Source organism: Triturus cristatus, chromosome 11 (genome assembly GCF_964204655.1).
Source record: "Triturus cristatus chromosome 11, aTriCri1.1, whole genome shotgun sequence".
Classification (NCBI taxonomy): domain Eukaryota; kingdom Metazoa; phylum Chordata; class Amphibia; order Caudata; family Salamandridae; genus Triturus; species Triturus cristatus.
In genome coordinates, this window is record NC_140594.1 from 629,163,209 (window position 1) to 629,177,610 (window position 14,402).

Here is a 14,402-nt window from a genome sequence, read left to right on the forward strand (position 1 = left end):
GAGGACAGAACGGCCAAAGAAGCCATCCCTCCGGACTTGGCTGTCAAGGCAATAATGCCTGGCAAACGTGTGTAGCGAAGCCCACGTCGCCGCCTGACAGATGTCCTGCAAAGGGACACCCCGTCCCAAAGCAGTAGTAGCCGCTGTGGCCCGAGTAGAATGGGCGCGCCGCCCAACAGGAGCGTCCTTTTTCGCCAAGGAATAACAAATTTTGATGCACAAAACGACCCACCGAGAGAGGGTCCGTTTGTGCACAGCTTTCCCCTTCTTAGCAACGAAAAGTTGGTCGTCCACCCGGAACTGCTTTGTGCGGTCCAAATAAAAGGAGAGCGCACGTTTTGGGTCCAGACGGTGGAGCCTCTCTTCCTCTTTGGAAGGATGTGGAGGCGAAAAGAAGGTGGGCAAGGTGACAGACTGCCCAAGATGAAATGGAGTCACCACTTTCGGAAGAAAGGAGGGACGAGGCCGAAAGACAACCTTGTCTGGATGAACAGAGAGAAAGGGAGGCTTTGAAGATAAAGCCTGGAGCTCACTCACCCGTCTAGCCGAGGTGATGGCTACCAGAAAAGCAGTCTTCAGCGTCAGCAGACGAAGAGGACAATTATGAAGAGGCTCAAAGGGAGCGCACATCAGAAATGTGAGAACAAGATTCAAGTCCCACTGAGGCATTACAAAAGGGACAGGAGGGAACGTGTGAGTAATGCCTTTTAGAAAGCGTGTAACAACAGGGGACTTGAAAAGAGAAGGCTGATCAGGAAGCCGCAAGAAGGCAGAGATTGCAGCAAGATAACCTTTCAGGGTGCCCAGGGCAGAGCCCTGCCGGGCCAAAGAAAGAAGAAACAGTAGAACCTCAGAAAGAGGGGCGGAAAGGGGATCCACAGCCTTTGCTGTGCACCATGCCACAAATTTGTTCCACCGGCAGGCGTATACCGTCTTTGTGGAGGGACGCCTGGCTGCCAGAATGATATCACAGACTTCAGGAGGCAAGTCAAATGGCATCAACTGCCGCCGCTCAATCTCCACGCATGGAGGTGGAGGCTGGACAGGTTCGGGTGGAGGACCGTCCCCTGCTGCTGCGACAGAAGATCCTCCCGAAGGGGCAGACGTATCGGAGGATCGGTCAACATACTGAGTAGCCCAGGATACCAGTACCTTCGTGCCCAATCCGGAGCCACCAAGATGACTTGGGCCCGGTCGTGCCTGATCTTCAGCACTCTGGGCAGAAGTGGTATAGGCGGAAAGGCGTACAACAGACCGCAACTCCACTTGTGACGAAAAGCGTCGCCGAGCGAGTGCCGCCTTGGAAATTCCAACGTGCAGAACTGCTGACATTGCGCGTTCTCTTCGGTGGCGAATAGATCTAACCAAGGCTCTCCCCACTGCTGAAAGAGACCTTGCGCCACTTCGGAGTTCAGACGCCATTCGTGATCCATCATGCACCGGCGGCTGAGTTCGTCTGCTCTGGCGTTCAGAGAGCCCGCCAGATGTTGAACCACTAGGGTGACGCCCTGGTGTTCCAGCAGTGTCCAGAGGCGCAGAGCCTCCTGACAAAGGGTCCACGACCCCACCCCGCCCTGTTTGTTGCAATACCACATGGCGGTGGTGTTGTCCGTGAACACCTGCACGACACTTCCCCTGACAGAGGGAAGGAAGGCTTGCAGTGCAAGTCGGATCGCTCTCAACTCCAACAGGTTGATGTGGAGACGAGACTCCGCCAGAGACCAGAGGCCTCTGATCTCCGCCTCTCCCATATGGCCACCCCATCCCAGGAGGGACGCATCCGTCACCACGACATGCTCCAGTTGGGGAAGGGAGAGGCTCTTGCCCGTGACCCAATCGCGGTCAGTGAGCCACCACTGCAACTGCTGTGCAGTGCCCTCCAAGATCAAGACATGGTCGGACAAGTTGCCGTGATGCTGGGCCCACTGAAACTTCAGGTCCCACTGCAGAGCCCGCATGCGCCGCCTGGCGTGATGCACTAGTAGGATGCAGGAGGCCATCAGCCCCAGAAGCCGCAACACTAGCCTGACCGAAACCCAGGATAGAGGCCGAAAGATGGAAATCAGGGCCTGTATATCCCGGACCCGCTGTTCCGGTGGATGGACCCGGAACTGCGCCGAATCGAGAACCGCTCCGATGAAGAGGAGCTTCTGAGAGGGACTCAGGTGTGACTTCGGCACGTTGATGGAAAATCCCAGCAAATGCAGGAGATACGCCGTAGTCTGGAGGTGGGAGACGACTGTCTGGGGCGAGCCCGCCTTCAACAACCAGTCGTCGAGATAGGGGAAGACTGGAACCCCTGATCTGCGCAGATGAGCTGCGACCACCGCCGTCACTTTCGTGAACACCCGAGGGGCACTGGTGAAGCCGAAGGGGAGCACGGTAAACTGAAAGTGCTCTGGGCCCACCGTGAACCGCAGGTAACGCCGGTGGGCCGGCAGGACGGGGATGTGGAAATATGCGTCCTGCAAGTCCAACGCTACCATCCAGTCTCCGGGGTCTAGGGCAGCTAGAACCTGAGCCAAAGTTAACATCTTGAACCTTTCCTTCCGGGGGAAGGCATTGACGTTCCGGAGGTCCAAGATAGGGCGTAGGCCCCCTTTGCCCTTCTTGGGAACCAGAAAGTAGTGGGAATAACAACCACGACCTACTTCTGGGCTCGGAACGCGCTCGACGGCCCCCTTGGCCAAGAGGGCCGAAACTTCCTCGTGGAGAAGATTCAAATGATTCCCCCGAGATACGGTGGTGCTGCGGTGGCATGGCTGGAGGGGTCGTCTCGAAGGGGAGGGAGTAGCCCCTTCGGACGATTTGCAGCACCCACCTGTCCGACGTGATGGACCGCCAGTGGAGCAGGTGATGGCGAACTCTGCCGCCCACTGGCGTGGAATGGGCCTGAAAGCTCGGACTAGGAAGGCTTTGAGGCGGATGCTGCCGGGGTGGATGTGGGCTGACCTCGTCGTCCTCCAGAACCGCCTCGGCGGAAACCACGTCCGCGCGCAGGTTGGTTCTGCGGCTGGTGGCTAGGCGCACGTGAGGAGGCACCCCTTCCTTGGCCACGAAAGGGGCGAAAGGCGGAAGTTTGCGACCGCGGGGCCGAGAGGCCCATGGACTTGGCCGTAGCCCGGGAGTCCTTAAAGCGGTTCAGCGCACTGTCCGCTTTCTCGCCAAAAAGGGGAGTGCCATCAAAGGGCATGTCCATGAGAGTGCTCTGCACTTCGCCCGAAAATGACGTGGACCGCAGCCAGGCGTGACGTCGAAGCGCCACTGTGGTTAGAAATGGCCCTACCCAGCGAGTCCGTAGTGTCAAGCCCACATCGGATAGCATGTCGCGCTGCATCCCTCCCATCGGCCAGAGCCTGGGTAAGTCGTGTCCGGACCTCCTCCGGACACAAGGGCAGCACGTCCTCCACCGCATCCCACAGAGAGTGGGAATAACGGTCCAAGAGACAGGCGGTGTTCAAAGACCGCAGGCCCAAACTAAGGGAGGAGAACAGCTTCTTGCCAAACTGTTCCAGTCTCTTGGAATCCCGGTCCGGCGGGGCGGTCGGGAAGGAGGATTGGGAGGTAGAGGCCTGGATAACCAGGCTCTCAGGGGTAGGGTGTTGGGACAGAAAACTGGGGTCGCCCGGAGCAGGGCGGTGGCGCCTGGCGACGTTCCTGTCCACAGGAGGAACTGTGGAGGGCTTGGACCAAGTGCCCTGTAGAACGTCAATGAGGGCCTCATTGAATTGCAGCAGAGGTTCAGTGGAGCTTGCTGCAGACTGAAGCACCTCAGTAAGGACGTTAGTCCTCACAGCCACGGCAGGCAGCTCGAGCCCAAGGGCTGCGGCCGCCTTGCGCAGCACCACAGAGAAAGCAGCGCCCTCCTCCGAAGCCACAGTCGGAGGAGAGACGAATCCAGTGTCCGGAGAGGTATCCAGGCCACTGGCCTCCCCCAGTTCATCTGCCCAGTCCTGTGACATTTGAGCCTGAAGGGCCATAGGATCCTCGGATCCCTCCCAGTTGTCCCCATCATCCGATTCCTGGTATACAGGAGAAAGGAACGGAGCCGGGCGAGAGACATAATGTGTCTCCAGCGGCGCCGAACGCGGCGTCCATCGACGGCGGAGCCAGGCTCCTCATGGCCGAGAGGAAGGCACTGACTTCCGCCGGCGTCGCGTCAGTCCCAGGGACCGGTGGGTATGGGGACTTGCGCGGCGCCTGCGGCTCCGCCGGAGCCGCGGGGGTGGAACCACCCTGACCCTCGGCCGAGTTGCGCGACCGGCGAGGGGAGTCCGAAGAGCGGTGTCGCCTCTTGGACTTCTTGGAATGCTTCGACTTACCCGAAGACTTGGATCCCGACGACCGATGGGGACGTCGGCTGCGGCTCCGCGACCGATCCTTGGACCTCCTCCTGGACCGGGATCGAGAGGCGCGCGGAGCCGAGTGGCGAATCTCGAGAAGCTTACGGGACCGCTCCCGTCTAGCCTTCGAGGTCAGGGCCTTGCAGTCCGAGCACGACTCCGCGTCGTGGTCGAGGCCCAAGCAGTAAAGGCACCGGCGGTGATGGTCCGTAACCGACATCAAGCGGCTACAGTCAGCACAGGCTTTAAAACCAGGCATCCTACCGGCACCGGTGTCGAGACAAGATCAAAAAGGATCAAAAAAGTTAGTCAAAAATTGACTAAAGGGGTAGCTCTCCCGGATCTGCACTTACTGGCGCGGAAAAAAGAAGAACTGACGTCAGCGCGCGAGGGCGGCGTCTAAGTACTCCGACGACGTCATTACGGCGCACGACGCCGACGACGGACGCGGAGCCGCAGACGACGCCTAGCGACGCGCAAGGGGTATTGCTGACGAAAAATCTTCCGGATCCAGTCTGACGCCTGGGGATATTCTAAGGTGAGGAATCTAACTAACGTGTTTCTTTCAGATCTCTAGGACTTCAGGAGCCAGATCGCTAGGTTGAGTTGTTGTGGATCTGGGTTCCTGATTTCTCCATGGTTCTGGGTTAGCAAGGACGGGGAGAGGTTCAACTTTTGATGGGGAACTAAGGAGAGTTCCAGTAGTGTTGTGAACCAGGGTTGACGTGCCCAAGTAGGAGCCACTAGTATCAGCTTGAGGGACTGTTGCCTGAGCTTGCGTACTACGAATGGAATGAGTGGGAGAGGCGGAAAAGCGTATGCAAATCTGCCTGACCAGTTCATCCATATCGCATTGCCCTTTGACTGTGGATGGGGATACCTGGCGGTGAAGGTTGGGCATTTTGCGTTTTCGTGTGTGGCGAACAGGTCTATGTCTGGTTGACCCCATTTGTGGAAGAATGGAAGTAGGACTTGTGGGTGTAATTTCCATTCGTGGATTTGCTGTGTCTGTCGACTCAACAAATCAGCAATTTGGTTGTGAACCCCTGGAAGGTGTTCTGCAAGTAGGTAGATGTTTTGGGGAATTGCCCATCTCCAAATGCTCTGTGCTAGGTGTGAGAGCATTTGGAGATGGGCAATTCCAGTGTCCCCCCCCCCCCCCCTGTTTTTGTATGTAATACATGGCTGTCATGTTGTCCGTCCGGATTAGGACAGCCTTGTTCTTTAGATGGGGTTGGAATGACTTCAACGCCAGGAACACCGCTAGAAGTTTTAGGCAATTGATATGGAGCAGTTTTTGTTGTGTGGTCCATTTGCCCTAAGTGGTGTGTCCTAGGAGATGGCCTCCCCACCCTGTAAGAGATGCGTCGGTTGTCAGCACTATCTGTGGAAGAGGCTCTAGGAACGTTCTCCCTTTGGACAGGTTTATGGTGTTCCACCATGTTAGTGAGCGATGGGAGCGGCTGTCCACCAACACCAGATTGGAGAGTTGTCCGTGAGCCTGATTCCACTGACGTGCAAGACACTCTTGTAAGGGACGCATTTGAAGTTGTGCGTAAGGAACAATGAAGACGCATGAGGCCATCATGCCTAATAGTTGCATGAACACTGACTGGAAGAGAGTGTTGGGGGTTTGAATTTTAAGATGAGAGCTTGTATGTTGGCTATCCTGGTTGGGCTGGGGTAAGCTATGGCTTTGGAGGTATTTTTGGTAGCTCCCAGATATTGATGCATGTGGGAGGGATGTAGTTGAGATTTGGGATAATTGATGGTAAATCCCAGGTTGTGTAAGATTTGGATAGTTTGGTGAGTATCTAGAACGCATTTGCTGAATGAATTGGCTTTTATGAGCCAATCGTCGAGATAAGGGAAGACATGAATTTGTTGTCTCCTGAGATGTGCTGCTACTACTGCTAGGCATTTTGTAAAGACTCTGGGCGCAGTAGTCACTCCGAATGGGAGGACAGTAAACTGATAGTGCTGTCCGTCCACCACAAATCTTAGGTACTTCCTGTGAGCAGGGTGCATGGGAATGTGAAAATAGGTGTCCTTGATGTCTAGTGTGGCAAGGAAATCGCCTTGTTGTAGTAGTGGGAGCACTTGCTGAAGAGTGATCATATGGAAATGATCCGAGTGAATATACTGATTGAGTAGTCGGAGGTCGAGTATGGGTCTTAACGTCTCGTCCTTTTTGGGGATTAGGAAGTATAGAGAGTATACTCCTGTGCCCTGATGTTGGAGTGGAACTGGCTCTATTGCATGTTTTTGAAGTAAGGAAAGAACTTCTTGCTTGAGGAGTGTAAGATGTTCTTGTGACATTGGACGATGTCTGGGGGGTATGTTGGGTGGGGTATTTGTGAGTGGTAGGCAGTAACCAGATTGGATAATTTGTCTTACCCACTTGTCTATAGTAATGGAGTTCCAGACATGTAGGAATTGTGTGAGTCTTCCCCCGACTGGAGTGGAATGGTCTGGGGGGAGCGGAGGAAAGTCATTGTTTAGTGGTGGGGGAGGTACGAGTGTTGGCATTACCTCGACCTCTCCCTTTAGTATTGTTTCCCCTATATCCTCCTCGAAAATATCCTCTATTGGGGGATGTTTGCGTAGAGGTTTTGAAATTGGAGGAGGTGTCTGTTCCAGTATTTTTGGAGGCTCCTCTATAGAAGGAGCGTCGAAAGGAGCCACGTGTCTGTGGAGACTGTAATGCTACCATTGACTTAGCAGTCTCAGTATCCTTCTTAATTTTTTCTAATGCAGTATCTCCTGCTGGCCCAAATAACTGTTCTTGGTTGAATGGGTGATTTAATATTGTAGTTTGTACTTCTGGCTTAAAGCCTGAAATACGTAGCCATGCATGGCGTCTAAGAAGGACACTGGTGTTAATTGCCCTAGAGGCAGTGTCCGCAGCGTCTAGAGCACATTTAATTGATGCATTGGATATGAGCTTTCCTTCTTGGATGAGGTCATTGGCCTGGGACTTATACTGATCTGGTAAGTGTTGTAAAAGGCCTTCCAATTGATCATAATGAGCCCTGTCATAGCGTGCCAGCAGGGCTTGTGTGTTGGCAATACGCCAATGGTTAGCTGCTTGTGTTGCAACCCTTTTACCTGAGGCCTCTAATAACTTAGACTCTTTGTCTGTGGGCGGTGTGTCTCCGGTTGTTTGTAGTTAGCCCGCTTCCTGGCATTGGAAACCACTAAAGAGTCTAGAGGGAGCTGTCCTTTAATGTAAGCAGGGTCCTCTGGGGCAGGTCTATATTTCTTTTCAATTCTGGGGTTAAGTACCCTGGTGCGTACGGGGTCTTTAAAGACCTCTGGTGCGTGCTTTATGACCCCTTTGATCATAGGTAAGATTTGAACTGTTTTTTGAGACTGTTCAAATGTGTCACGCAAGAAATCTTCTTCAGGCGCATCTGAATGTAAGGTGACGCCATGATAAAGTGCTGCCCTGTGGATGAGTTGCCCAAACCCTAGGTGGTCATCGGGGGTGAGGGCTTTGAAGGGTATGGAGTATTATCAGGAACATCAAGTGGTGTGTATGCCCAGTCGTCTAAAGGTACTGTGTCTGGATTTGTGAAAGGATCATTAGGATCATAAAGATCATCCGGATTACCCCCTCCCACTAAGATAGCATCATCATCCTGTGGAGGTGGTGTATGTGTAGGAGATGGTAGAAGTAAAGGAGGTGGAGAGAGGGGGGGTGGGGTAGGAGGTGGTACAGGAGAAGAAGAACAAATGGGTGAAGTGGCTGAGTCCTTTTTGTTTTTAGGAGCTGGAGAAGGTGTTGAGTCCAGCTTTCTCTTTTTAAATGTCACAGCCGTGACATGTCCAGTTTTAGGATTAATATACATTTTCCTTTGTGTGGGATCAGGGTGGAAAAGTTCATGATCCTCAGTAGTTGGCTTTGGTGTCGATTTTTTGGATTCCGATCTATGTTTTGGATGATCGGCAGTCTCTTTTCCAGAATGGCCCTTAGCTGGTTGGGCCGGTACCGATGAAGTTTTCGGTGCTGGTAAAGTTTTTTGTGCCGGTAAAGTTTTCGGTGCCGGTGGTGTTTTCGGTGCCGAAGATGGTTTTGGTGTCAAAGATGGTTTCGGTGCCGAAACGGGATCTTTAAGCTTGGGAGCTTTCGATGCCGGTTTGGCAATGGGCCTTGGTGTCTGCTTCGGTGCCGAGAGGTCTTGCGTCTTCGGTGCCGAAGGTGGTGGGGGTATAGCAATATGTGGTTTACTCGGGCCCGAACCACTGGAAGGCTTGTATTTCTTCGGAGCCAGGCTGGAAGGCGGGGCTTCTGAAGATTGTTTTCGGTCTCGACTGGGGCCAGCTGGCGAAGTCTTGACCGGTGCCTTTTTTGGAGGGGTGACGGTAGGGGTCAAGGTACTCACGCGCTGCCCAGGAGTAATGGGGTCGTCTGAGTCCTCTGCTTCAGATATAATCTGGAGTTCCTCGGAATCTTCCTCCGGGACATCGGGGCCCTCGTCAAAGCTGTCCTCTGGTTCTAGAGCTGGTCTGGCCATGATATGGCGTCGAGCTCTTCGATCCCGGATAGTTTTCTTGGATCTGAATTCGGCGCAGGCAGGACAGCTGGACTCGTCGTGTTCCGGCGAGAGGCACAGGTTGCAAACCTGGTGGTGGTCACTGTGCGGGTACTTTGCTCCACATTGGGGGCATTTTTTAAAAGGCGTCCTTTCCATGAGCCGTATCCGGAACCGGTCCGATGAGTGGTCGATGTCGAGTGAAGTGTAAATTTCGCTTCGAGAAGCTTGTTTTTAAAGTTTTCAGCCGGAGCGGAAAAGTTCATCCGAACCCAATGGCGGAAAAAAACAATTTGAGGATGGAGTGGATGCCCATGCGCACTGTTGTCCAGAGGAGGAGTCACCTATCTCGTGACCAAAAGGCTTCTTCCAAAGACAACAACAATCTGCAATCATCCGAGCCCAACACCAGATGGCGATCTTATCCTAAGTGTGTGATCTGCAGCTCATATGCCTCGAACATATGATTTTAAAAGATATTCGTTAGTTCTGCTTAACAAATGTATATATAACTTAGTTACATTATTCTATGTTTTACATGTATACAAGTGACTGTATAAATAAGAATCTTTTATCATAACTATCTACAATTGCTTCACTATTGAATTACAAAAAACACCCAAAACAAATTAAAATAATTTAAAGTACAGCAACACTTGAAAGTCAGAGTTTATTAAATGCAACTTTAATCTACATATATTGCCTTCCTTATACATATATATACACCTTACATGTACTTATGATATACCTTCCATGTACTTATGTATCTTTAAATTAATTACTTTGCTTCCAATTCAGCATATCTGATGCATTACCCTATATTTCACCCTATATTTCTCGCAATATATCCTCTGCCTCCACTCTGACTCATGTCAAACCTCATTCTACTACGCTTTCCAATGCACTACCCTATTTCTCACCTTATACCATTCTCAATATATCCATCCTCTTCCTCCACTCTCCCATTCATCTCAAACTTCTTTTACTATTTAGATCTCCCAAACAAGCCTTTTCAAAGCCTTCCCTCTGAATTTTACCCCATCCAACTCCCCTTTGCTCATCCCAAACCCCCTCCTACTGCAATGCACACCAAAAAAGAAAGCAACTTTCTAGCCCCTTCCTTCTTCTATCCCTCCTCTATTCCTTTTACAATACAAATAACAGACTAGCATGTCCACTGCTCAAATCAAATTAATGTAATATTTCCCTACACTAATCCTATTTGGGTTCCAGTGTAGCCAGCTACTTGCCGAAAAGTGCTACAACACCTCATCAGAAGCACTATATAAATGCAATCCCTTTCCTCTTCCATCCTTTTCAATCCAAATAACAGACTAACATATCCAACAATCAAATTAATTTAATATTTCAATGTACTTATTCACCACTAATCCTTTTTGGGTTCCGGTACCGCGTGCTACTCGCCAAAAAAGCGCTCTGACGCCTCGTCAGGGGTAGTAAGCGCCATATAAATGCAATTACAAGCGGAGGGGGAAACAAAACATTGTTGCAACAAGTGAATAACTGGGAAACTGATAAAATATACAGAACTCCAGCTCGCATTCCGCAACAGTCTCTATCACTCAGCATTAGATAACTCCCATTAGAGAGTACCGTAATGATGGGGAGAAATGAGGGAACCAGAATTCCTTTTAAATAACAGGCCACAATGGGCGCTGAAGTATTATATGTGCCGTGGAACTTAACATGTTTACAAACATGTGAATGTCTGACAGTAGAGTTGCATTCTTCCCCAGTAATAAAAACTTCCTTATTGGTACGTTCACAACGATATGTAAGGGGAAGTTACCATAATTCATGAATGAAGCTGCTTCCAAGGGCTTCATATCTACCTATAGGGAAATGTTTCATGCAAGCTGTGAATTGAAATGTCGAGATGGGCAGTGAAATAACACTGTGCATTAACCACACCGCAGAAGGCGTTTCAGCTATAGTGAATGTGAGTTGTTCTGATTTTTTTTCTAATGAAGCATTGTGCAGGTCGCATCTTTCATGGCCATCAATTGTGGTTTACATGTTAAATTAAAGGGCTGAAAATGATCGCTGCAATTCAAGTAATGCCATGGAATGTGCCCTTTTTTTAGTGTGTGAAGCATCCAGCTGATCCGCATAATAGATCTGAGCTGACTTTGCCCATGATACAACGTTGAAATACCACTCTGTACAATATCAATAACATAAGACACAATGTTGTTTAAATTGTGAATACGAGATGACAACGTATTAATACTATTAGCAACAACAGCAAGCACTTTATCCTACTTATCTTGGTCAATTTGTCTTAAACATGCAGCAGCTTCCATCTGGAATAATTTCAACATTTTATTTTACCCGACCCCCTTAGCCCTAAAAACTACCCCGACCCCCCAACTCTGAGCCCTAAAAACGACCCCAACCCTTAAAAACTACCCCCCAAAATATCCAAGCCCCCCTGAGCCCTAAAAGCAACCCCTAACCCTGAGCCCTAAAACTTACTTCAACCCAATATACTATCCCTTACCCCGTCTCAAAACCAATCCTCAGCCCCCAACCAGTCTGCGTCCTCTCCCGATCCTTCCTCTTCCTGTCCATCTCAGCATCTGGACTGTGCTCTGGCCTTAACCACACATATGCGTGGTTACGGCAAGCGTGGTTTAGTTTTTGAGGAAACGGCACGAGTGGCTCAGCTCGCGTTGCTCAGGCTGTTTCCCTCTTTAAGAGGTTGGTCTCTTGATAAAAATATGGGCTTAGGTTTGGTCAACATGCTCGCTATATTACTCTGATCTCACTGACCCTTCATTCATTAATTAGAACAATCACATGGAAAATCAAAACTTTTCAAGGCATATTCCACTTCCAGATTCCTCTACATAACTCTACCAATAGAAATAAAAGTTTTCCTTGTTGCCGGTAGACTTACCATGAACTTAGTGTCTCCTTTAGACAGAGTGTCTGTGATGAAGCCACACTTTTCCAGCTGGTCAACAACTTGATGTAGAAGTTTTGGCTGCAAAACATCAGGGCCATTAAAATAAAAAAGTACAGACAGCACAACGCATAACAAAAGCATTTGTACTGTGTGCAGTTTTAGAGGAAACCTGTAATCGCATGTAGTACACTAGAAGGGCCTTCACCTTCCATGCATATAAATCCAAAGCAAATTATGGCTGAAAACAATAGGTGGAGGCTGCTTAGACTGTATCAAGGAAGAGTGTAAATTCTAGCTCCTGATTGTTTATGATACTGCTGGGATGACAAACTGTGCTCAAAGAGGAATACATCTATACAGAGTGGTTCATTTATCTGAGTAACAAGCACTGTTAATGGATCCTTTCATAAACTACAATGGCAGATGCTTTGGAGGGTGGTTGAAACAGACCATCAGAAGTATCTACTCACTTCTAGGCCGTCCTCAAAGTCTCTAAACTAGTCCCTTCTACCCGAGAGCAGCACTTCTGACAGGAAATGTTACACTCTTATTTACGTTTCAAATCATTACGCTCTCACAGGGAAAACATGGGCCATAAAAGAACATCCCTATGTTTTTTTTACGGGAAGTTCCTCTCAGCCCTTTCATAAAGAAGTTACTAATTGATGGCAGTGATGTCTTGATTTTCAGGGGTTCAGCATAGAAAAACTTCAAAGGGGAAGTCTACCGATACACCCCTTGTAAAACCCAGATAGCTTTCCATAACTGAGACACTCTTCCCTCTTAACTTGAGGGTGTATGGGGAAAGACTTAATGATCCATGTGGGCTTGCCAGACAAACAAACATAGTTGTTATTATCACCTGCCATCCTTTGAGCTGCTTCCTTCTTCATCTCTATTCACTACAAAAAGGATGCCAAAAACAAGGCACCTCAGGTCTTGCCTATACGCTAAATACCCAGTGATTTTTTTTAACCTCTCTATGGAGAGAAGGTCAGGGAATCAACTCTATCAGACAGAATTTAATCCAAAGATTAAACATTACAAATGCCCTTCCTCTCACAAAACCCTGCTTTCTTGGATCCTGCATAGGGATTATGCTACTTACCCTGTAAACATCTGTTAATGGCATGTAGTGTTGTGGATTCACATGCTCTGCATACTACTGCCATCTAGTTTTGTTCTGGAGCTGTGCAAGCTGTTTTTATTTGAAGCAGTCTTTTGAGTCATGAGATAGGGTGATTTCTCCTCTTGGTGATACTGTGCATGGGCATCGAACCGCTGAGAGATCCAGCAGTGTTGTGAACCAGGGCTGATACGCCCAAGTGGGAGCTACTAAAATCATAGCGAGATGTTTCCTTGAGTCTCTGAACCTGAAAGGGAATGAGAGGGAGAGATAAAAAAGCATAGACAAATATTCCTGACCAACTCATCCATAGTGCGTTTCCCTTGGATAGTGGGTGTGGGTACTTGGAGGCGAAGATTTGCCATTTTGCATTTTCAGCTATGGCAAAAAGGTCTATTTGCGGAAAGCCCCACTTTTGAAAGTAGGGAAGGAGGACTTGTGTGTGGAGTTTCCACTCATGAGTCTGTTGCTGCATCCTGCTGAGGAGGTCAGCAAAATCGTTGTCTGCTCCTGGCAGATATTCTGCCAAGAGGTGAATGTGGTGGTGAAGAGCCCAGTTCCATATGGTCTGAGACAGCTGTGATAGTTGAGAGGACACCCCCCCCCCGTTTTTTTTAAATAATACATGGCCATCATATTGTTCTTCCGGACTAGGACAACCTTGTGAGATAGTCGAGAAAGGAAAGCTTTTAGCGAAGAAAATCACTTGAGGCTCCTGGTTGTTGATGTGTAGGGATTGAGGTTTGGCATTCCACAAACCTTGTAGTGTGAGGTCCAGTAGATGAGCACCCCAACCCATCTAAGATGCATCTGTTGTCAGAGTGAGGTGGGGAATAGAGTCCAGAAAAGGCCGCCGTTGTAGCAGGTTGTTGGTGTTCCACCACTGCAGAGAATGGTGAGCATGGCGGTCTATCAACAATAGATCCTAAAAAAATGACCCTGTAATTGAGACCACTGGCGAGCTAGACATTGCTGCAGAGGGTGCATGTGCAACCTCGCATGGGCACTATGGCAATACAAGAGGCCGCCATCATCCCTAGTAGACGCATCACTGTCCGAACTGTCAGTTTTGTTTGGCTGGAACTGTGGTAAAGCTATCTGAAAGCAAGATTGGGATAAGCTAGTCCTACCTGTGTGTTGAGGATGACCCCTAGGTAAGGTTGAATTTGGAGAGGTTGAAAATTAGACCTGGGAAAAAAAATTGTGAATCCTAGTCTATGAAGCAGATTCACTGTCAACTGAGTGAACTGTTGACATTGAAGATGGGTACTGGCTTTGAGGAGCCAATCGTCCAGGTATGGCAATTTATTAACTTTTTGTCTGCACAGATGTTCTGCAACTACTGCCAAGGATTTTATGTAAACCTGAGGTGCTTTAGTCACCCGAATGGCAGAATTTTGAATTGGAAGTGTTTGCTTGCTATGACGAATGTAAGATATTTGCGGTGTGCGGGATGTATTGGTATATGG

At 49.5% G+C, this 14,402-nt stretch overlaps 1 protein-coding gene across 1 annotated transcript in view; it reads right to left on the reverse strand.

The window, feature by feature from the left end:
- The window catches only part of POLB (DNA polymerase beta), a 188,814-nt gene that overhangs the window by 56,334 nt on the left and 118,078 nt on the right, over positions 1 to 14,402 (reverse strand). Inside the window, exon 11 of the mRNA XM_085634088.1 lies at positions 11,799 to 11,885. Within this exon, the coding sequence (XP_085490214.1) occupies positions 11,799 to 11,885 (87 nt within the window). The remainder of the gene's footprint in view (positions 1 to 11,798; positions 11,886 to 14,402) is intronic.